This window comes from Triturus cristatus, chromosome 9, assembly GCF_964204655.1.
Source record: "Triturus cristatus chromosome 9, aTriCri1.1, whole genome shotgun sequence".
In the NCBI taxonomy this organism is placed as follows: Eukaryota; Metazoa; Chordata; class Amphibia; order Caudata; family Salamandridae; genus Triturus; species Triturus cristatus.
Genome location: NC_140592.1, coordinates 228,866,114 through 228,888,627, shown reverse-complemented (window position 1 = coordinate 228,888,627; position 22,514 = coordinate 228,866,114). Strand labels below are relative to the sequence as shown.

Sequence of the window (22,514 nt, the reverse complement as noted above, 5' to 3'; positions counted from 1 at the left end):
TCGAGACAGAAGCAGGGAAGATAGTTAGACAAAGACCATATCGGCTTCCCGCCTCCCGACAACAAGCGGTTTCCGATGAAATACGACAGATGTTACAAACGGGAATCATCCGTCCCTCAACTAGTAACTGGAATTCTCCCATAGTCCTGGTGCCAAAACCCGACGGGTCGATCCGGTTTTGCATTGACTTCAGACAAATAAATGCCATCTCAAAACTGGACGCATACCCCATACCTCGAGTAGACGATCTGGTAGAGCAACTGGGGGAGGCCCGTTATATCACTACACTCGACTTAACAAAGGGTTATTGGCAGGTACCCTTACGGGCCTCGGACCAAGAAAAGACCGCCTTCTCCACACCTGACGGTCTTTTCGAGTTCACGGTCCTTCCCTTTGGGTTACACGGGGCACCCGCCACATTTCAGAGGTTGATGAACACCATACTGAAACCTCATCAGGCCTTTTCCTCTGCATATCTGGACGATATCGTCATCCATAGCCCTACCTGGGAACGCCACCTAGAGGACATCCGCAAGGTCCTAAGCTCCCTCCAGCAGGCTGGGTTACATATCAATGCCAAGAAATCCCGAGCCGCTTTCCATAGGGTACGCTATCTGGGGTTCGTTATAGGCGATGGGTGCATCGAACCCCAGGACGAAAAGATCAGAGCCATTCAACAAGCCCCCTTGCCAACAACGAAGAAGGAAGTTCGGGCGTTCCTGGGTTTGTTAGGATACTACCGTAGGTTTATCCCCCGTTACGCAGAAATTTCCGCTCCCCTTACTGATCTCCTACAGAAAAACACTCCGAAAACTGCCCTATCCACACCCTCCCTTGCTGTACGAACGGCCATTCATGAACTAAAACAGGCAATCACCAGTCATCCCGTCCTCATCTCCCCGGACCACTCCCGACCGTTTGTCCTCCAGACCGACGCCTCAGACGTGGGAATAGGAGCTGTACTGTCCCAATCCACCAGGGAGGGGGTCGAAAAACCTGTCCTGTTCATTAGTAGGAAGTTGTTTCCGAGGGAACGGGCCTACCCCATTATCGAGAAGGAATGTCTTGCCATTAAATGGGCCGTGGACAAACTCCAATATTACCTGGAGGGTACCCATTTCATCCTATATACGGACCATGCACCCTTGGTATGGATGAGCCGAAACAAGGGTAACAACCCGCGTGTCATGAGGTGGTTCTTGTCCCTCCAGCCATATTCCTTTGAGGTGCGTCACCGTAAGGGTCTCCTCAACGCCAACGCTGACTTTCTCTCTCGCATGCCTCTCGTCCCCGATCGGGACGATGCTGGGGTGGGGGTGTGTCGGAGTCTGACCCTCCACGGACCGAATCCAACCCGAGGTGACGATGCAACCCCTTCTTTGCCATTTCAGCCCCTGGATTGGCAGACTGCCTCAGCTGGACCGACACACCTCCCTGTTGCTGGCAGCTGGCCCTTTACGACCCAGGAGGAACCGCCCGTGACAAGCGTTTGGGGGCGGAGCCACGGAACGCCGTTGCCCAATAAAGAATGGCCAACAGAGGAAGAAGGCGGAAGTATCCCGAAGGAGGCAGGCGTGGAGCGAGCAGAGGAGAAGACGGAGAAAGACCCGAAGATCGAGCAGACGATCGTGGAACCAAAGGTCGGCAAGCCAGGAGGCCAACGGACCGGCTCTTCGCCCAGCCACTCCCCGGGGGGGACGTGGCTCACCCAGGTGCGGCAGCGCTTGCGAGGGCCGTGGGAGGCGGGTAGGGAGTCCGGAAAGCCGGGGTAAAGGGAAGCCTGCTTCTGCGTAGCTCGTGCTTAACATAGAGAACAGAGCAAACCCCACTCTCCTTGTCTTGGTGACGGACCCCCCCCTCACATACTCCTCCCTTAGGTAACCTGGTGGAAACCTCCTCACCTCCTCTTCCCTGACACGAGTGAGAGAGGCCAAAATATTGAGACGTGTCTTCTTTCTTTCCTCTTAAATGCCCGGGAGTCCTTGCTGATACCCAAGCCTGACACCGGAGAGCTGTCCCGGAAGAGAAACCCATTTGGAAGAGAGACCTATTTTTGCTGAACGAGGACTTACACTGGAAGAAGTGACTCTGTGTTTTGTTTGCTCCTTACTACGTCATAATAAAGAATACCTCAAGAAAACCCAGTCGCTGTTGGGCCTCTTCTTCACCCCTCGACATCCACCAACTGTGCTTCCTGTCTTTCCGCAACTTTCACTTGTGCCCACATTGCTTTCTCTTTCAGCTTTCTCTGTTTTGCTTCAATTTCATCACTGAAGTATTTTGCATGTCTCAGAATCTCATCTATTTTCTTACTCTGCCAATCCACAGTATGCTCTCGAATTCTTTCACGAATCTCAGGTCTCAGGCCATATACAAATCTGTATACAAAGTGACTCAAATCCTTGTCACCCAGGTGTTCATCCCCACTGAATTGTTTAAAAGCCAGTATCAGCCTCTCATAAAAAGCATGAACCGATTCTTTTGCTTCCTGATGTGTTCGATCTATTTTAACCCAGTCTGTCTCTTTTGGAGGTACTTTATTTTTCAGGTATACGATCACCTGCTCATACTTTCTCATTACTTCCGGATCTGATGCTCCTGTTCTCTGATCTCTTGGATATTCCTCAGTAGGCCAACTTACAACTATTTTACACTCAGCCCACAAGTCTGCTGGAACAATTATATCAAACAGACTATTCAGGTCAATCCACAGCACTTTTGACAATTTCACAAACCTGTCTACCTGCCTATACCACTCTACGGGCTTTTCTCTCAATCGAGGGAAATCATTCGTAAATGATCAAATATCCTGTCTGGTCCATGGAACATGTACATATCCTCCTCCAGGTATTTCTCTCATAGGATAAGTATCCACTGGTTTCTCTTTTTCTCTCACAGGAAATGCTGAATAAGTTCTGTCTCCTGATTCTTCCCTTTACTTGTACCACCTATCCTTCCACTTCTCAACATCACCCCATTTTCGCAATAAAGCGATCATTTCTTTAATCTGTCCTGTTCTACCAGTACCATTCAAATTTTCAATATCTTTATCTGTGAAATCCATCCTGTAAGACTTCTGCAGAGCTTTTACCTTATCAAAATCAACTCCATAGTCATTTGCTATTGCTCTTAATCTGTCATGTGTATTTTTAGTTCTCCAGGTGATATTTTTACACATAAATAACAATTCACCATCATGATGATTTTTTAGAATTTCTGTAGGAACTGTCCCTGCAACAAGCTCTTCTAATTCTACACGTAACCTAGCCACATCAATTGCCTGTGAATCTTTATCCCTCTTTTGAAGAACTTTCATCCATTCATTCAAATCCTCAGCTGTTATTTCAGTAGATTTTCTCACTGGAACCACTTTCTTCTGCGGTTCTAAAATCGGCATCCCTGAACAACTAGCTTCACCAGCATCCAATCCTGAATTAGACTGTATCTCCAATCCTTCACTACATGTCTCATGTCTGGATTTTTCTGTCCTTTTTCCTGAATCTCCTGAAGGACCAGCCAAACTTGTTATCTTATTCCCAACATATGGAATCACCAAACCATTTTCACCCGTCCTCTGCTTATCAAAAACAGGCATAATCGGACCTATAGTTAAGGGCACCGTGACAGCGTCTAGATTCTTTGTCAGCTCTTTGATCTTTTCAGTCAACTCCGATGTAGTTCTGGCTAATTCTCTCGTATTTTCGCCACTGCTTCTATTCTCTCTTTCCCTGAAAGGATTACCACTTCTTAACTCAGGTGTCACATTTTCTGTCTCAATGATACGCAATGTATCTCTTATCGGAGAAACAATTGGTGTACTCTCTTCTGGTTCTGGTCTATATGGAGGTGGTCTTTTGTAAATCATGTCATTCAAGACTTCATCCTCATACTCATTAACTCCATATCTTCTCACTTCTGCCTCAGGAACCCTTTCTGTACCCTTCTCTTCAACTGTTCTCATAGGGTATAATCCCTCTGACATACTAGCATCTCGCCTTCTCGTCATTCGATCATGATGAGTTTCACGACCATGTCTCCTCCCAAACATATACCTATAGTTTCCTCCAGACCTCTGCTTCTCTCGCTCATGTACCTCCTCTTCCCATTCCACTAAAGCCTCAAACTGTGTCGGCCTTGGTCTTGGGTCAAGACATAACATCTTTTCCCGCAAATTTTTCAACACGGCCAAATTAAATGAACCATGTTCTGGAAATGCTAGAACACCATCTTCCTTGGTATACCTAACCCAATTCTCCAACCATATACAGGTATGATACCCATATCTCGCAGCCATGAAGGATGCAGGTGTTTTCGCTGGAGGTAACAATTCACCCTCTCTTGTTTTAACATCTTTATCCTTGTCGAACCACTTTCTGATTTTTCCGAACAATGTTTTTTTCTTTTTCTCTTCTTGGTAATACATTTTAACGTTTACCAAAACTTTCTAATCCCTTCCGTATTACAACTGCACAATATGATTTTTCAACCAATAACAGCGCGACTCACACTAACGCACCAATCCTGGAGCGTCTACGTCACTAGAATAGCTCTTCCAATCCTTGCGCGGCTCACACCAACGCACCAATCTCAGCGCGAGCACTGTTCTGATCTAATATCCAATCAGAGCGCGGTCTGTTTGACGTCAGCAGTCGCTGCAGTCGCTTCTGTCTCCTGTCTCTTGTCACTCGTCTACCCCTCCTTTACAAAATTTCTCAGTAGACTCCGTGTCAAATTTCTACAAAATCTATTAGTTACAACATATAAACATCTCCATTGTCTGCTTCGCTAACCACAGAATAGTAAAGAAAATCTATTTCACAAGAATCCCGTTGACACAGTAGCACATCCCTCTACTCTGCCCTTCTAACATACATTCATTAATTGTTTCCTCTAGGACTTGTCCAAAGAGTCTTACAATCAACTAAATATATGAGCATTCACGCACATTCATACAAAGAAATATATAGTACATACACACAGAATCCTGCTTTTCCCGAGAACAGCGAACAATCTGCTCCACTACAGAATTATATCACACGTTAACCAAGCATCTTACCTCTGCCCAGTTTCTCAAACAAGCTCAGAGAATACCTATTACTTCTCCCGCGATAAGCTTTAACGGTGAACCTTACGGATCCCTGGGACTTAAGACCAGTGTTTCACAGATAACCTTCACTACCATACGCACTCCTTATATACCAGAAATATTTCTAGTAGTAACATACGACAATGTCACTGATTCCGAACCCAGACAATGTGACGCGCAACTTCAATTGTCACACGTTTTTCCTACAATCCCGTCTTTCCCGAGAGCAGCATATACTTCCCTCTGCCCTACTACGGAACTGCTACTAGCTCCCAAGTTCCAGAAGCACTACATATAACTCAACATGACGACTCCAACATTTAGTATTAGTACCTATACCAACATCAATCAATAATCAATAATCAATAAGCTAATGTACAAGCAATCTAAGCAGATCAAGACAATCATCAATAACCATCCTCACTCTGCTACCAGGAAATTGATGCAGATTGGGGTGTATAAAATCTTCCTGCTTCCATGGATAGAGTAATTTGACAGTTACACGCACATACATTCATCATACACTAGGGCCCATTTCACTAACATACGCTCAAATACTCTACCAGCACTGAACCTGTGGAAAGAAAACTCCTAAACACCCCACATCTACACTGAGGTCGATAAGACCTAGTTATTGTAATTGTCCTGAGTCATAATCTAAACAATCTATACAACAATAATCAAATAGAGTACTCAATAATTGACAAGAAATAATCACCAACACCGTATTATAGCCTTATAGCCCGCCGTAGCGGGCTATACCGGCTATTAATGGCCTGCTGGAGCGTTAAAGGCCCGAGCCGAAGGCGAGGGACTTTAACAAAGCAGCAGGACTTTAATTGCCGGTATAGCCCTGCTACGAAGGGCTATAAGGCTATTAGAACATTCTGCCACTAGAGGGCAGAATGTTCAAACAAATAAAACAAAGCCTTCAGGGAGCGTGAGGGGATTGAAATCCCCTCTGGTTCCCTGAAGCCTTTGTTCACAGCCAGAGCTGTGAACAAAGAAACATTGGAATGTTGGAGCTCCAGGCTTATACCAGCCATTATAAGCCCGGAGCACTCCATTGTTTTCAATGGAGCTACCAACATTCCAATGTTCTAATTAAAATTATGGTACTTTATCTAAAATTAGTCAAAGGAAATCAATCAGAGTAAATCATTTCCTCATAATTACCTATTCTAGCTAAATGTCAGAATGGGTCATCAGGACAAGTCTCTCAGTAGAAGTCTCCCGAGTCGCCGTCCTCACAGCATAAGTCCTCACCAACGCAGGTTTGGGAAGAAGTGGCAAAGTGGCAAAGACCCTCTCTAAGCTAACATATTTATAAGGAAACTTGCAATATTATAGAAACATAAAATGTTCTAAACGTCCGCTGAACCGCTGAGCAGAGCGAGCAGGAAAGGATGTAGCATCGCTACATTTGGAAAATCTCCGCTCAGAAAAGACAGAACAGGAACTAAAAATTAAAAAGTATCTTTTGACATCCACATTTCCTCGGAACTAACATGATGACTTCAGAGTCCATTCAGTTCATTCATTATGGCTCCTTTGTCCTCCAAGGCTATTCGGATGTTTCTTGGAGACTTGCCCAGCACTGCTGCTGTCCTCACGGAAAATTTTAACCAGGCGAAGACTGTGGTCAGATGACTTCGACCATATTCAGCAAGGCCCTTTCATCACAAATCTCTCACTCGAGGCCAGGCTGCAAACGGCGGCCATTTTATTCTAGGCCAAAAGAGACCATCTTAATTAAAAGAGACAAAAACAACGTTACCACAGCATAGTGATTAAACAGTGTTAACCCCACTAATACCCTTATGTGTATGTAATTATCTAGCCTTTGCAACACAGAAAAGCATTAATTCAAAAGCGTTTCGTGCTTTAAAATAAACAGCACTCAGCAACATTTATTTAATAAAACATGCACATTATCAATAAGCAAACGAAAGCATTCCCACGTGTCGGTTTTCTTCTCATTAGTACGTGTTGGTAAGTTTAAAACATTTACACAAAACAAATAATTAGTAATTAATAATTAATAATTTTAATTATGACAAATAGACAAACCAGAGCTTAAAACCCAATAGTTTTTCATCAGAAAACTCTGCTCCAGCAGTAATGTCGTCAGGGGAGAGCCTTCACTGGGCCCCAATTTAGGCACCGAGGAGCCCCACACCATGTCTCAGCAGGTCGCTACCAGGGCGTCACCCACCTGGTAATGCCCTTGTGTTGCCTCAAGCAGCCCCAAGCCTTGCACTGCTGCCTGCCAGAGGGGTTCTCTCCTCTGTCTCACTGCCTCGACTGTGTAAGCCAAACCTCCCACGGGAGCCCGCTGACACAGGCCGTAGTCGTCGGTTTTCCCCTGGGCAACTATGCACTTTGCAAGTTGAGCGCCTTATTATGGGCCCTCAGTCCTCAGCTCTGGATGCAACAGTCTTTCAGTGCCGGGGAGCCGAGCAGATCTGGGCTACTCCCAGCCACCAGCACTGAAACCGAGCCCTGACACGGGCTCCGAGGTCTGCCGCTCCAGTGCACATATGAGGCAGCATGGGGTGGGATGTTTCACTTTCTTCAGTAGGGGACCTTGGGTCTCGCCCCATACCGAGGCCAAAAGAGGTATAAGCCACTTACGGGGGGAGGGTGAGGCATTTGGGAGTTTGTTCACTCGTTAGTAGCCACCACACGCCTTAGACCGTTTCCACCATCTTAAGGGGCCAGGACCAGCAGGCTGTTCCAGCTCGCACGGCTGTCATCGCTCATCAATGGGCGTCTATGGTCCCCAATACACACCTAGGGGGTCCGCAATGCTGGGAGCTGGTCATCCTTAGCCCAGGCTGCAGATGATGCCAGATAAATACTGGACCGGCATGGAGCAGCAGGCTCATGCTTCCGCCATCTTCGGCTCACAAGTCCTGCCCCCGTTTATGGCCCATGTTTATACTGTATTTTCAGAGCGAGGATGCAGATCCACAATCTGGGTTTAGAAACCATTTTGGCATGGTTTCCGTATATAGTTAATTTACCTGTAAAGTAGAGTTGTTTGCTAACACAATAAGTGTGAAGTGTGAACCCCATCTGGCTCTCATCACCCTTACAGGATGCACCAGCCAAAGAGAACAAGTATTAAAAATGCAATAGGTATCGCCTTTGATTAAGTTAAAGCCATTTGCTTTGCTAATGGTATTGTATAGCGAAGCAAATAACTTTAACTTAATAAAAGACGAGACCTATTGCAGTTTTAATGCTTCATAACCACATTTTAGAAACCAATATTACCTGCAGTTTTAATAAATTATTTAGTGTTTTGCATGGTGTATAACTTCTATCTTGATACCAAAATGTAGTTTGTAACTATCACCTCGTATAAACGTTTTAAGGTTGCTTGTCGACTTCGGATAAATTAATTTCAGAAGAATAATTTCAAATTGAGGAGGCCGCCCATGCTAAGCTACTTTAATATGCACATTCCAATACAATGATAGTGCTTTTTCTATGTCTATATATCAACATTGAGTCAGTGGTTAAATCGGTGTTTCTGGCGATATCTCTATTCTCATTCGGAATTGACATGGCCATAGAGTTATGCGTCTGGAAAGCGCAGGTCGCTGCACTGTGGCATTGTGGGCCGCCGACGGGGAGAGGGAAATATGGCGGATGCTGTGGAGCCGTGAGTATGTGCGCGCGCGCCGCTCGCTTCTTGCTTCCGCAACCGCTGTAGCAGCGCCTGATTGAAACTTCTTTTATTCTCTCTTTCTTCAGGGAGAAGAAAAGAAGGAGAATAGAGGAACAGACAAGCGACAAGTTAGTGCTGGGAAGTGGCATTTGTGAGATTGGGAATGAGCTTTCAGCTACCCGTGAGCCGGCCAGGGAATGCAAGGGGACGGGCAACATACAATTATTTTACCGTAGACAATGAATGGGATTGCGGGCTGTATATAAGGGGGGAATACGTGTTTTCAAGAGCATAGGAAATGACGAACCACTTTATTTTAGAGAGCTGGTGGAGTGTGGGGCTAAATGATGATGGGGAGTTGGGTAGAGACGGTACATTGCAGGTGCGAGCAGAGCTAGCGGATAAACATAGCATTAGAGCTTAGGAGTCCAGAACGTATGCAAGTGCACCAGACGAGGTGAGGGCGTACCGGAAGTGGGCGTGTAATGACCGTCTTAACTCTCGAGTAGCAGGACAAACTGGCCGCAGACGGGTTTGAGGGAGGCAAGGTGGGAGGGGTAGAGATTACAACCAAGCAAGATATGCGAGTCTGGCGCACTGTTTATGTAGGTTTGCGCCCTAACTGTACGACCTAATATTGACACGTGTGTAAACAATCCGTGAATGTATAAGAAAATGTTTGAAATGTAAAAGTGCAAGTTCTCACTATTCCCAAGTGCCTGTTTAATACTGAGAAGTGCCGGTACGTTTCCAATAAACAATACACACTTCCTGAGAGACGTGCCGCGGCTAATCTAATTTTTAAATTAAGGATGTACAGGTACAAAGTGTAAACACTGATCAGAAATATGAAGCAACATAAAACACACAATTGTTCTGTAGAATACAGTATGATGTAATGTTTTCGGGAAGAGTTTCAGTTTGTTGAAAAACAGACCGTACACTACACGGGGAGAACTGAGAAGTATATACAGAGTACCATCATCCTAAGTGGGTTTTGGCGATGATACAGCACACACACCAGACTGGGGATTGTTCATAGAACAACAAGCTAAGCGGTTGGAGATTAGCGACCAGCCAGGGTGTAGGGAGGATATCTACAACACAATTGCTAGAGTAGAGGTAGGCATGGACAATACACCATGTTGGCGAAAAGGAGAAAGACCGCACACTGACAGGTTGGAGGAGAAAGGGCAGAGGTGGCACATCTTTTCGAGCAGTGTTGAATACACACAAGCTAAGAAGAGGAATAATATAGATGATGCACCAGATGGGGGCCGGCTGTATGGTGGCAACGCTGTCGACAATGGAGAGGGAGGATATAGTCAACACACTAGCCTGGAGTAAGTGGATTTAGTCCACCACCAAAGTTTAGGTGAGCAAAGGCAACAAACAGGACGGAGATACTACACATCTCCAACCATGTACCAAAGCGCAAACGACCAAGCCGCGGTCGTGGAGCTGCAGAGGGCTAAAGATGAGGCCAGGAGAATGACTTGAACATGGTAGGCGAGAGGGAATGGACTATAAGGACTTGGATGTGGGGATATCGGAAAATGGCCACGAGACACAAGTGTGTAAAGACAGGGTGCACAGCTGTGGGCAGAAGCAGCTACAAAGCAGTCAGACTGTGGACAGAGAATAGATTTAACAAATCAATTGTGCGACAGGAGCTGAGATGGGGTTGAAATGTAGATGGAGCCAATTAGAAGATACTGCATGGTTTTGGAGCCCACCACCAGCCAAGACAAAAGAGCAGCTTTTTTATTGGTATACAACGCATTGATGACAAGAACATAGACCTTGTAGATACATCTTGATTAATATAGCCTTATAGCCCGCCGTAGCAGGCTATACCGGCTGTTAATGGCCCGCTGCAGCGTTCAAGGCCCGAGCCGAAGGCGAGGGACTTTAACAACAGCAGCAGGCCATTAACAGCGGTATAGCCCTGCTACGAAGGGTTATAAGGCTATTAGAACATTCTGCCAATAGAGGGCAGAATGTTCTACCAAAACAAAGCCCTTCAGGGAGCGCGAGGGGATTGAAATCCCCTCAGGCTCCCTGAAGTCTTTGTTCACAGCCAGAGCTGTGAACAAAGACAATCATTGGAATGTTGGAGCTCCGGGCTTATACCGGCCAGTATTAGCCCGGAGCGCTCCATTGTCTTCAATGGAGCTGCCAACGTTCCAATGTTCTAATAGGAGTTATAGGAGGTCGCAATAGAAGAAAAACATCATTTGCCTGCCTGGAGCGGATAGAAACCAGGTGTTAAAAGGATGGAGATAACACAGTCTGGCAACCGGAATAGATTAATCATACTCCAGTCTTGGATAAGAGGTCCATGGTTTTGAAGAAGGGACCCCGATGCAGCTCTCAGTTGTCCTAGATACTGTTCTAGAGAGATGTAGTATAGATTGCATGTCTGTGACGCAGGCTACCGCCAAGTTATTTAAGGAGTGTGATTTTAGGTAATCATTTGCTATCCATCGACACTCACGCTCCTCTACTTGGAGATAGGGCCCATTAGGTTGCCATTGTCTGTTGTTTAGATATGGGCTGTTGACTGCAGGTGGTCTGTCCCAGCATCTTATGCTGGAACCCAAGTATTTCATAATACCATGGAGTGGCAAGATAAGACCCACCATATTTGTCCACATGCAACCAATGATGTGGGGTTGGGTGGGCACGTGAAATATGCTGTAATGAAATGTATTGATGAGGCTGCCAAAAGTAGGGCAAAGAACATGTTTGTCTCAAAGTATTGCTAGAAAATGATCGGTAGCACATATCTGCTATTCTAGCATATATCCACAACAAGAGGTTTCCGACGGCGCACATTACATCTGATAAACAGCATCCTTGATTTAGGACCTCAGTGGAGCTTGGACATCTCTCAACCGTACTTGCCAGCACTTGACATGCAGAACAAGGGCACATTAATTCCCTGTTAAGGTCAGAAAGGTTTTAAGGCAACAGTATATTAACATACACCAGGGCACGGTCACCTGCTGCATGGGCTTTTACATTAGCCAGCTAAGGTTATCACTTTAAGAGAGCTGATTTGTTTTGTTCTCTCATAGCTTCAACATGTTTCCATATCAGTTGCCCCGTTTACAGATTTGAATGTTTTTTGTGTGAAATATTTTATTGATATATGTCCACTGTAAACACACCCTCCATTCGTTATGGTTCCTGCATCATAGCCTCTTTGTTATGGTGCAACGACTTGTGTTGGAAAACCAGGGTTGATATAAGTTACACTGCCAGTAATGTTGCTTCAGTTAGTTGTGGTGCCAGTGATCACACTGTACAAACTTGGTGATTTTGCCTGCACTGGTGACGAGTCCGTTGACCTACAGATGTGGGTTCATTAATGAATCCTCCGCAGGTGTGGTGTAGTGCTGCTACTTAGTCTTCTGGGTATTTATTAAGTAGTCCCCCCCCTCCCCCCCCCCCCCCTTCATTTGGTGTCTCGGGTATGCATCTTCCTCCATTATAGTTCCAGTAGTTGTGTCCCTAACAGTTTTAGACAAAATTTACTAGACCATTGGAACATGCAGTGCTTGCACTAATTTGGCTTGATAGCATTGATTGTCTTTGTTACACAGTGGGCCTATCATGAGAAATGCACACAAACGTTGCCTAACATCTGCTGCCTTTTTAAATTCCAATTTTACATTCGGATTTCTGTTTGTTAGGAAGACCACATTAATAGGCATTACAGCTGGCTTTTTTCTTACCTGTAATACTAGGATGCCAGCTCTTTATTCGATATAACAATAATTCTTGAAGAAACAAAATGTTGTTTTGGGCGTTAACTTCACATCAACGTGTGGTTTTTTTGTGTTTTGTAAACTGCAGGCAATGTGTAGCTTCTTTGTTCGAATCTTTTTATGTATGAACAGTCCTACAAAAGACACCAGATAATTAACTCCAAGATAAAGCAAGCATTTGCAATGCAATAGGTCTCGCATTACTGGTAGTTTGAGGTATTGCCGTTGCAAATAATAATGCTACGCCAATAGCTCATACTTTCAGTAATGCGAGACCTAGTGCATTGCAAATGGTTGCATAGTGAGCCAGGAACCAGTATTGTATGTCTCAGTGCAGTACTGGAAGCTGCTCCTAGAACTCCCTAGTGAGCAAGCACCATCACTGCATGTCTAGGTGCAGTACCACAAGCTGCTCCTAGAGGTCCCTAGTGAGCAAGGCACCAGGAGTGCATGTCTAGGTGCAGTACCACAAGCTGATCCTAGAGGTCCCTATAGGCATCATAAACTTTTGGTAAAATATGGTACTGCACCCTGCAGAAGATATGGTAAATCTACCCTACCCATAATGCATTGCATGCAAGAAGGTACCACAAGTGCATTCAAATAGCTATGTCCATATATACAATTAGTAGTTCTGAAATGTGACAAAATAATTATTATATTCTGGATTAGGTTGTACTCTGTGGAGCTGATAAAGGGAAATTTATAGAAGGTCTAATATAAATGTGAGATGTGCTAGCGAGTAACGTAACCACTGCCAATCTAGTTTAGGACCAAGTGAGTGTCCTGTCTGAAGGCCTTTAGGAAAATAGTGCCTTGAGGCTGTAATTTAAAACCTAGGGCGTAACAAACATTGATCAGGGGGTGTCCTCATGGGAGATTACAAGAAGAGACCAGGTGGTACTTAGGAGGAACTACAATGCCTAATGACCAATGAAAAGCCACGGTTTACAAAGGACAGGCCAATGAAAAAGATGAGGAGGAAGTAGGGGGAGCTTTATGCACATATCCTGAATACAGCATGTCTCAAAGAGACAGCGCAAGCGCTGTCTAGGCGAGACCTAAAAACAAAATAATAGAAAAATGTCTTGTGTGATTTGGCTGTTCACTGCCTCATTTTGCTATTAAACACATGAAACCAGAGAAGGTCAGAGTACACCATATGTTGTAGTCCTACAATCTGTACTTTCTAATTTAGTTATTTATGCCCAAATGTGGGCATGAGGAAAGGAATAGAATGCGAGATTCGAGTAAAAATCATTAATGCTCTCATGTACACATTGCCCTCCCACAGGGTGGATATTCAGCTGCGTTGGGCTCTACCTTACACAATTAATTATTGGATTACAGTATCCCCTAGGGTTCCAAACTGCATTCGTTGTAATTTTGTCCAAGAATGATGCAGTAGAATCTGCTTTCAAATAAAACAAAAAACGTCCCTGATAATGTCCTCCTTTTCTTAGATAGATGGTCAAGTGTTGATTGATACTCCTTTTTATATTAGTTTCTTCTTCTTCTTGCTTGCTCATAATGGCTCATTCTGAATAGTAATATTCTTGTACATGGGAGAATGCCTGATTTTCAGGTTACTTCGAAATTAGAATCAGTGTCTTCACCCTCCTGTAGTCCAGCATAGTGAATTGGTTGTTGCAATCCCATTCTGACTTTTCAGTAATTTTAATCCTGTGGGTTCCACTCTTTGTATCTGGGGCTCCCGGCCTTTTGAGTCAGCGTCTCCAAATCATTCAGAAAAATGCTGTTGGCCTAATTCTGAAATTTTCCCACTGGGTAGTGGCATCAGGACCCTTACGTCATCTTCACTGTCTGCCAGTCAATAAAATAATTCAGTTCACAGCTCCCATTCTTGCTTTCAGGGCCTACAATCACAGGGGACCTCTCTACCTCAGGTGCCACTTCAAGCCTTATGTTCAGGAGAGATCTCTTAGATCCAACAGTCTTAAACTTCTTCAACTCCTCTGCATCCACAAGGATAGAAGATGAGAGAGATCAATCAATTTCCTGGCATTTAAGTTGTGCAATGCGCTTCCGCTTGAATTGAGTAGCATTGTGTCTGAAGTTGTATTCAGGAAGAGCTTAAAAACGACTTTGTGACTCCTGCATAAATGTAATTTAGCATCATTGCTGTTAAGCTTCCTGTGTTGATCTTTCTGCTAGTGCCGGGACGCCTCCTGAAAGGTAGCTGTGGGCTTTACAAATGCCATGTATTAATCACAGAACACTTTTGGAATCCCTTGTATTTTGCATCGGTGCGTGTTTTAAAATCTTTTTTTATTAAATTAGCAATGCCTCTCCAGGATCACTATTTTCAGCCTCCGCTGCCTTGAGAGCCTGCTCATTGCTGCATGGTTTAGTGTAAGGCTCACTATGCAGAGCACTAATATATTTCAGCACGGCTTTCACTCCTGTTACCAAGTGTGCCTGCTCTTACGTTTTGAAGGAGTCTGCTTTTGCTGCAGTCTTTTCTGCAGCAAAGATGGAACTGAGGCTCATACGGTTAAGATTTCTAAACAAGTAAGGCCATACTATGAAATCAAATTCCTTAATGGCATTCAAAGACACTGCGGCAGCCTGTATCTGCAGGTTGAGATGGTACAATAAAGCAAAAATCGTGCAGAGATTAAGAAGTAGCTCTCTCACACAGACGCCTAACTCCTTAGGCCCTCTACTTGGAAGCAGTTTCGCTTATATTTTATTGTCTGTATTTATCAACAACGGTGGTCTGGAGGAGTCACAACTGGTGGGATTTTTACCTGGTTTCAGCTAAGTAATCAGTAGGGCTCCCTCAGGGTGCTAGGAGGGGAACCCAAGTTGAATGCTTGTTGATACACATTGAACAAATATGGGGCATTAAGTATAGTATATTCCTTATAAAATTAAACTGTCAGCCTGTCACTAATAGGTGAACTGCTGTTGGGCATGCTATGGATTGTTTCTGTGATTTTCTCCACTTTAATTTGCCGACCTAGTTAGTCTCGATGGGCATTGTGAGCCATGTCGTTGCCACTTCGTAGCAGTGATGGACAATGTCTGTGATAGTGGTATCTTTTGTCGATTTTTATAAACAGTCCCATAGAACTATGTAGAAGCTTGTGCTATAGCACCCGGATTCAAGACTGCGGTACGGATATCAGTTGCTCCTGATATAGCCCACCTTCTGCGGATCAGCTCAACCAGTATCTGCCAGGGCATTCATCCTCCCTATATCGACGAGCACTATAGTATTTGCCTAAAAAAGTGTTTCTCTGTCCGCTTCAGCACTGTATTCATAAATAGCGTGCAACAGCTCTGTGACATTTTGAAAGATAATTAGTCTAGAATCAGAGAAGGTATTTTTCATTAGACTACTCTTTTGTGTATGAAACTGAATTAATTGAGGAATGAAGTTTCATGAGCAACACGATCTAGTTTTACAAGAAGTGATGGGTAAAAAAAAATACCTTGAGGTGTACGGGGGTGGGGTGGACAGAAAATCTGGTAGCATTGAAAGTCTGAGTATGTTAAAAAAAAATATAGAGACTACATATACTGAATCATCCTGCTAGTTGTCTTCTGATTCAAATGCAAATGGTTGCATAGTGAGCCAGGAACCAGTATTGTATGTCTCAGTGCAGTACTGGAAGCTGCTCCTAGAACTCCCTAGTGAGCAAGCACCATCACTGCATGTCTAGGTGCAGTACCACAAGCTGCTCCTAGAGGTCCCTAGTGAGCAAGGCACCAGGAGTGCATGTCTAGGTGCAGTACCACAAGCTGATCCTAGAGGTCCCTATAGGCATCATAAACTTTTGGTAAAATATGGTACTGCACCCTGCAGAAGATATGGTAAATCTACCCTACCCATAATGCATTGCATGCAAGAAGGTACCACAAGTGCATTCAAATAGCTATGTCCATATATACAATTAGTAGTTCTGAAATGTGACAAAATAATTATTATATTCTGGATTAGGTTGTACTCTGTGGAGCTGATAAAGGGAAATTTATAGAAGGTCTAATATAAATGTGAGATGTGCTAGCGAGTAACGTAACCACTGCCAATCTAGTTTAGGACCAAGTGAGTGTCCTGTCTGAAGGCCTTTAGGAAAATAGTGCCTTGAGGCTGTAATTTAAAACCTAGGGCGTAACAAACATTGATCAGGGGGTGTCCTCATGGGAGATTACAAGAAGAGACCAGGTGGTACTTAGGAGGAACTACAATGCCTAATGACCAATGAAAAGCCACGGTTTACAAAGGACAGGCCAATGAAAAAGATGAGGAGGAAGTAGGGGGAGCTTTATGCACATATCCTGAATACAGCATGTCTCAAAGAGACAGCGCAAGCGCTGTCTAGGCGAGACCTAAAAACAAAATAATAGAAAAATGTCTTGTGTGATTTGGCTGTTCACTGCCTCATTTTGCTATTAAACACATGAAACCAGAGAAGGTCAGAGTACACCATATGTTGTAGTCCTACAATCTGTACTTTCTAATTTAGTTATTTATGCCCAAATGTGGGCATGAGGAAAGGAATAGAATGCGAGATTCGAGTAAAAATCATTAATGCTCTCATGTACACATTGCCCTCCCACAGGGTGGATATTCAGCTGCGTTGGGCTCTACCTTACACAATTAATTATTGGATTACAGTATCCCCTAGGGTTCCAAACTGCATTCGTTGTAATTTTGTCCAAGAATGATGCAGTAGAATCTGCTTTCAAATAAAACAAAAAACGTCCCTGATAATGTCCTCCTTTTCTTAGATAGATGGTCAAGTGTTGATTGATACTCCTTTTTATATTAGTTTCTTCTTCTTCTTGCTTGCTCATAATGGCTCATTCTGAATAGTAATTTTCTTGTACATGGGAGAATGCCTGATTTTCAGGTTACTTCGAAATTAGAATCAGTGTCTTCACCCTCCTGTAGTCCAGCATAGTGAATTGGTTGTTGCAATCCCATTCTGACTTTTCAGTAATTTTAATCCTGTGGGTTCCACTCTTTGTATCTGGGGCTCCCGGCCTTTTGAGTCAGCGTCTCCAAATCATTCAGAAAAATGCTGTTGGCCTAATTCTGAAATTTTCCCACTGGGTAGTGGCATCAGGACCCTTACGTCATCTTCACTGTCTGCCAGTCAATAAAATAATTCAGTTCACAGCTCCCATTCTTGCTTTCAGGGCCTACAATCACAGGGGACCTCTCTACCTCAGGTGCCACTTCAAGCCTTATGTTCAGGAGAGATCTCTTAGGTCCAACAGTCTTAAACTTCTTCAACTCCTCTGCATCCACAAGGATAGAAGATGAGAGAGATCAATCAATTTCCTGGCATTTAAGTTGTGCAATGCGCTTCCGCTTGAATTGAGTAGCATTGTGTCTGAAGTTGTATTCAGGAAGAGCTTAAAAACGACTTTGTGACTCCTGCATAAATGTAATTTAGCATCATTGCTGTTAAGCTTCCTGTGTTGATCTTTCTGCTAGTGCCGGGACGCCTCCTGAAAGGTAGCTGTGGGCTTTACAAATGCCATGTATTAATCACAGAACACTTTTGGAATCCCTTGTATTTTGCATCGGTGCGTGTTTTAAAATCTTTTTTTATTAAATTAGCAATGCCTCTCCAGGATCACTATTTTCAGCCTCCGCTGCCTTGAGAGCCTGCTCATTGCTGCATGGTTTAGTGTAAGGCTCACTATGCAGAGCACTAATATATTTCAGCACGGCTTTCACTCCTGTTACCAAGTGTGCCTGCTCTTACGTTTTGAAGGAGTCTGCTTTTGCTGCAGTCTTTTCTGTGGTTGAAGCTTTGTGGTGACAAGTGCCTCTCAGGCAGATCATTGTAGAGCACCCCCTCAGATGCGTGCAAGGCCGCCTCCGCTCCAGCTCGGGGCCCGTATCGGCAGCGTGCGTAGGCTGCAGACAGTCCGCTGGCACAGCAGCGCTCCTGAGACACAGGGTGTCCGGTCGCCCCTGGAGAAGATAGGTGTGGGGGTGGCGTGCTCACTGTCAGTTATGCTGGTGTAGGGGGACAGCGCAGCCCCGACCTCACAGGTTCGGGCTCCCCCCGTAGGCCGCAGCTGTGGCGTAGATTAGGACATACGTCCGGCGGCTCGATGGTACAGGAGCCGACCGGAGACTCCAAGCACAATATCTCTGCGTGGGAGCCTCGGATTGAGGCCGCTTTTCGAGCGAGTGCAGGGCTCAACCTCGGACAAATGGGCTCCTCCGCAGGTGGTACAGGCCGGGGCAAGATAGTATATTCCGGATTGATCGGGAGTGGCGCAACGGAGCTCGGCTACCCTGTGACCATTTCCCTAGGCAGTTGGCCACGCCCCCTCTGAAGTGGGGAGTTTTGGGTACAATGACCTCCCCACCCCCATGACAGCCGATTGTTCTGTTGCTATCTCGGTCCAGTTTCCTGGATCACTGTGCACTCCCATATTGTGCACAAATACGTACCTTCTGCAGCCCCACAACCTATCTGTGGTCGTCTATGCCCTTCCCATATTATGTAATGTGCTTCTGTTGTAGAATACCTTGTGGAGTATTTTCAGTTGGATGAGTCGTAGTTTGACTTTGATGCCCACTGTTGGCATGTGCATCATAGCTGTCTCCCAGTCAACATCTCCAACTGACCCAAATCCACCTCCCGCTAGTCCCTTGCTTCTATAAATTATCAGGCAGGTATTAAATAGGATGTGGTAAATGCTGGAGACGCTTTACTTGGGGGTGCTTCCTATAGGACTCGACCCTATAACGGGCTACTGTCCGGTAGGCCTGTCTAATTCACCCATTAATCCTACAGGACATGTCTAAGCTGCAGGTATTTGTATCGCTGAAAATTATTTATATTTCTTCTTGTCTCACATCTTAGGGTGGAGGTCCCATTTTTGGAACTACACATGTTTCTGCACTTGGTGCAACTTGTTCCCCTTCCGCGGGTGGCCGGGGGGGGGGGGGGTTAGAGGAGGTGCCTCTGATAACTTTTCTCTATCAAGCCAACAGAGTGGTTTAGGTGGGCCCAGGAGCTTCCTCCTGTGTGGATCCTCCTAAATAATGTATGTATGAATGCTTTTCCATAGGAACCTTCTCCGTTCTCTTTGATGGCTCCTCCCCCCTCCACCCCTTCAGAGTGAACCCGCTTCAATCATTTATAAACTGGACCTGGGAGGCCCAGGAACGGGCTCATATGTCAGGGAGAAACATAAGTTGTTGTTTAATGCGATGAGTGGAAGAGTTGACCTCCGTGCCATATGGAGATCTCTAATCTAACACCATAGCAGAATGTAGGAGCGGACCCCAGCATCAGGTGGGTTTTGAGGAAGATCTTACTGCATGCCGTAAAAAGTGGCAGGGATAAATCCAGACGCAAGGCTATATATGTTCTAGAGAGATTACCATTATGTTAGTGGTTCCCTGTTTGTGCGCCGTGGCTCCCTGGGGAGCCATCTAAACTAGCCAGGGAAGCCACGCACCAAGCACTTTAATGCGTTTAATGTTGAAGGGTTTGTTGGCTTCAGTTAAACTAATTAGACTTAAATGCATGATGTCGATGATTTGTAATTGACATGCCTAAAGCTGGAAACGTAGTGCCTAATTGATGGCATGTCGGGGAGATGACCTACATATTTAACTGGATCCCACCTTCTAACACTCCCAAAGTAAGTGGAAGACGCCCGGTTATTTTGTTACTCGTTGATATTTAGTTTTTTTCTAAATGCATTTTACAGCAATGCAAGTTATCAGGAAAAGTACAGTTGTCCTGTCTCTCAAACCACTAAGTGATATTATGTATTGATATGTGTACTTGAACCATAGGTACTTCCAGTACACATTTCTTTCTGTACACACACATTTCCAGACAGGCCAGCTCTCTCTATGAGCACAGAGAAGTAAAACACCATACATGGCATAATGCCAATATTTGGAAGCAAGAAAGAGGGGCGTTTTAAAAAAGAAAAAAAAAAGCAGAGGATTTTATTTGGCTTGCACTGAATTGGAGAAAATTTCAGGGAGGAGACAGCTAAAATAAAGATGTGGTTTAAAAATGTGTGAGTCGCCCTGCTGACAGGTGTGTTGGCACGTATGACATGGGTAGAAATAAAAGTGCATGCAAATATTCTTCAAGCGCAGAAACACTTTGGCAATGGAGCCTACATGCATAGGGGTGCTATCTAGTACTGTATGTGGGATAACAAGTTTGAGAGGGTTCTCTAAAAAATGCATGGACAAAGAAGTATAACTAGGAATATTTTATTGCTCCGCCTTAGTAATAAAAAACACCATGAGTATATGATTATAATACCTTCCGCTTCATCCTAATTATTTTCAGGGAGAAAAATGTAAGTACTACCGAGGCCAGGCTTAAACCCCCCCCCCCCCCCCCACCCTCTAAAAAACAAAAGTAACAGTGGGGAGCCACGGCCAATAGGTCAAGGGAGCCGCTAGTCGAAAAAGTTTGGGAATCACTGCATTATGTTCTCATTTATACGATTTTCGACTCTATTAAAAAAAAATCCCATTCAGCACCTTTCACAGCAACTTCCCCGCTGTGCTTTGAAGGTTGGAGAGCTGTTCTTATAGTCACAGATTTCTACAATGTCTTATTAATCACTGGAAGATTCACCCTAATCTGCTGCATCTTTAGATAGTTGATAGGATGCCACATGCATATAACTTTGGGTCAGGGATATTTTGTGAGGCCACCATGCTTGTTGAGGCTTGCATAAATAGGTGCTTTTTCTGTATCTGTAAAGTGCCTCGAAAAAATTGATTTGACTTCGAAGTTAAAGAGCCAGAATGGCTGCTATATTAAAGTAATATAGCTCATGCGCCTCTTATGATTCTTATTCAGTGATTTGTGCACTGTCACATACTTGGAAAAAAATGTCTTTAAGGTGGGCTCTTAATATTTCTTTGCCTTAGCCATAGGTTTAGTGCAGTTGGTCATGTAGCATAAGAACTACTAACTTGAAAAACTGTCCACTAGATTTTTTTTTTGTTTACACTTTATTTGTCCATTTTCATAGTATTATATAACAACAAAAAATAAAAGAACACATTTTCCAAACTGTGCCATTTGGGGAATCTTAAGTACCGCCTGGAATGGCTCATGGACCTATGACAATTCTGTAACCACGTAAAACCTAAGCAGTGAAATTAACTTTATCCTTTATTGGTTGTTTCTTTAATACCTCACCATCCTCCACATCTGTGCCTATTTCAACCTAAGAGGTTGCCTTCCTAAGGCATCAATTTGTACCGACCTACACTTTAAAGCCATTATCAAAGGGGATCCTTTCACTAGGCTTAACAGTATTAGCTCTGTACGTCCAAGAAGCTGTGTAGCTGATGCCAAAAATACCTGGTTTGCATGCTGTCGGGTTGAAGACTGATTGCATATGGCTGGGTCTAAACTGGAATGGCGTGGCCTGCAAAAAAAAATTGATTTAACCCAGATCTGTGACTCGGGCTAAATGTTTGATTCAGCATCCCAGCATCATCTGTTCTTTTGGCGGGTTGTAGATAGGCAAACAGTTAATTAGTTTTGTTGCAATATATCATATTGTGTGTGTTTCAATCCAAGTTCCTCACACTATGTCTGTTAGCCTGCGCCAAGGCTGTAAACCTACAAGTTGCATTGGGGAGATAGTGAATAACTGTGTCCGGTACTATATGCATCTCAATTATCAATAACAAATCTTTAAATACCTGTGCCCAGTAATTCATTACATGGGGGCATCACCATGCCACAATAAAGTTGGCCTCTGGGCCCCACGACGGCCACATTTTGCCTCTTTGCGAGTCTCGGGTTTCTGGGGCTAGTCGGTGTATAATAAACCATTTGTAGAAATTTGTAATGAGTTGCTTTGCGCTGGCCATTCATAAAAACCTTTTGATTTTGCTGACAATATTTCCACTACATAGGTTATCTTCTTGCCGAGACACTCCCATTTCTCTTTGACCTGAGAGTGGTCCCGTGTTCAACCTTCA

General features: G+C 44.3%; 1 protein-coding gene across 3 annotated transcripts in view; it reads left to right on the top strand.

Moving 5' to 3' along the window:
- The first annotated feature begins 8,616 nt into the window (after positions 1-8,616).
- UBA3 (ubiquitin like modifier activating enzyme 3) overlaps positions 8,617-22,514 on the top strand; it is a 304,096-nt gene continuing 290,198 nt past the window's right edge. Inside the window, exons 1-2 of one of the 3 annotated variants that reach the window (XM_085624784.1) lie at positions 8,617-8,756; positions 8,849-8,890. In XM_085624784.1, coding sequence (XP_085480910.1) covers positions 8,737-8,756; positions 8,849-8,890 — 62 coding nt within the window. In that variant the 5' untranslated portion in view covers positions 8,617-8,736. Of the gene's footprint in view, positions 8,761-8,848; positions 8,891-22,514 lie in introns of all 3 variants that reach the window. The other 2 variants (XM_085624783.1, XM_085624785.1) reach the window with 2 other exon arrangements.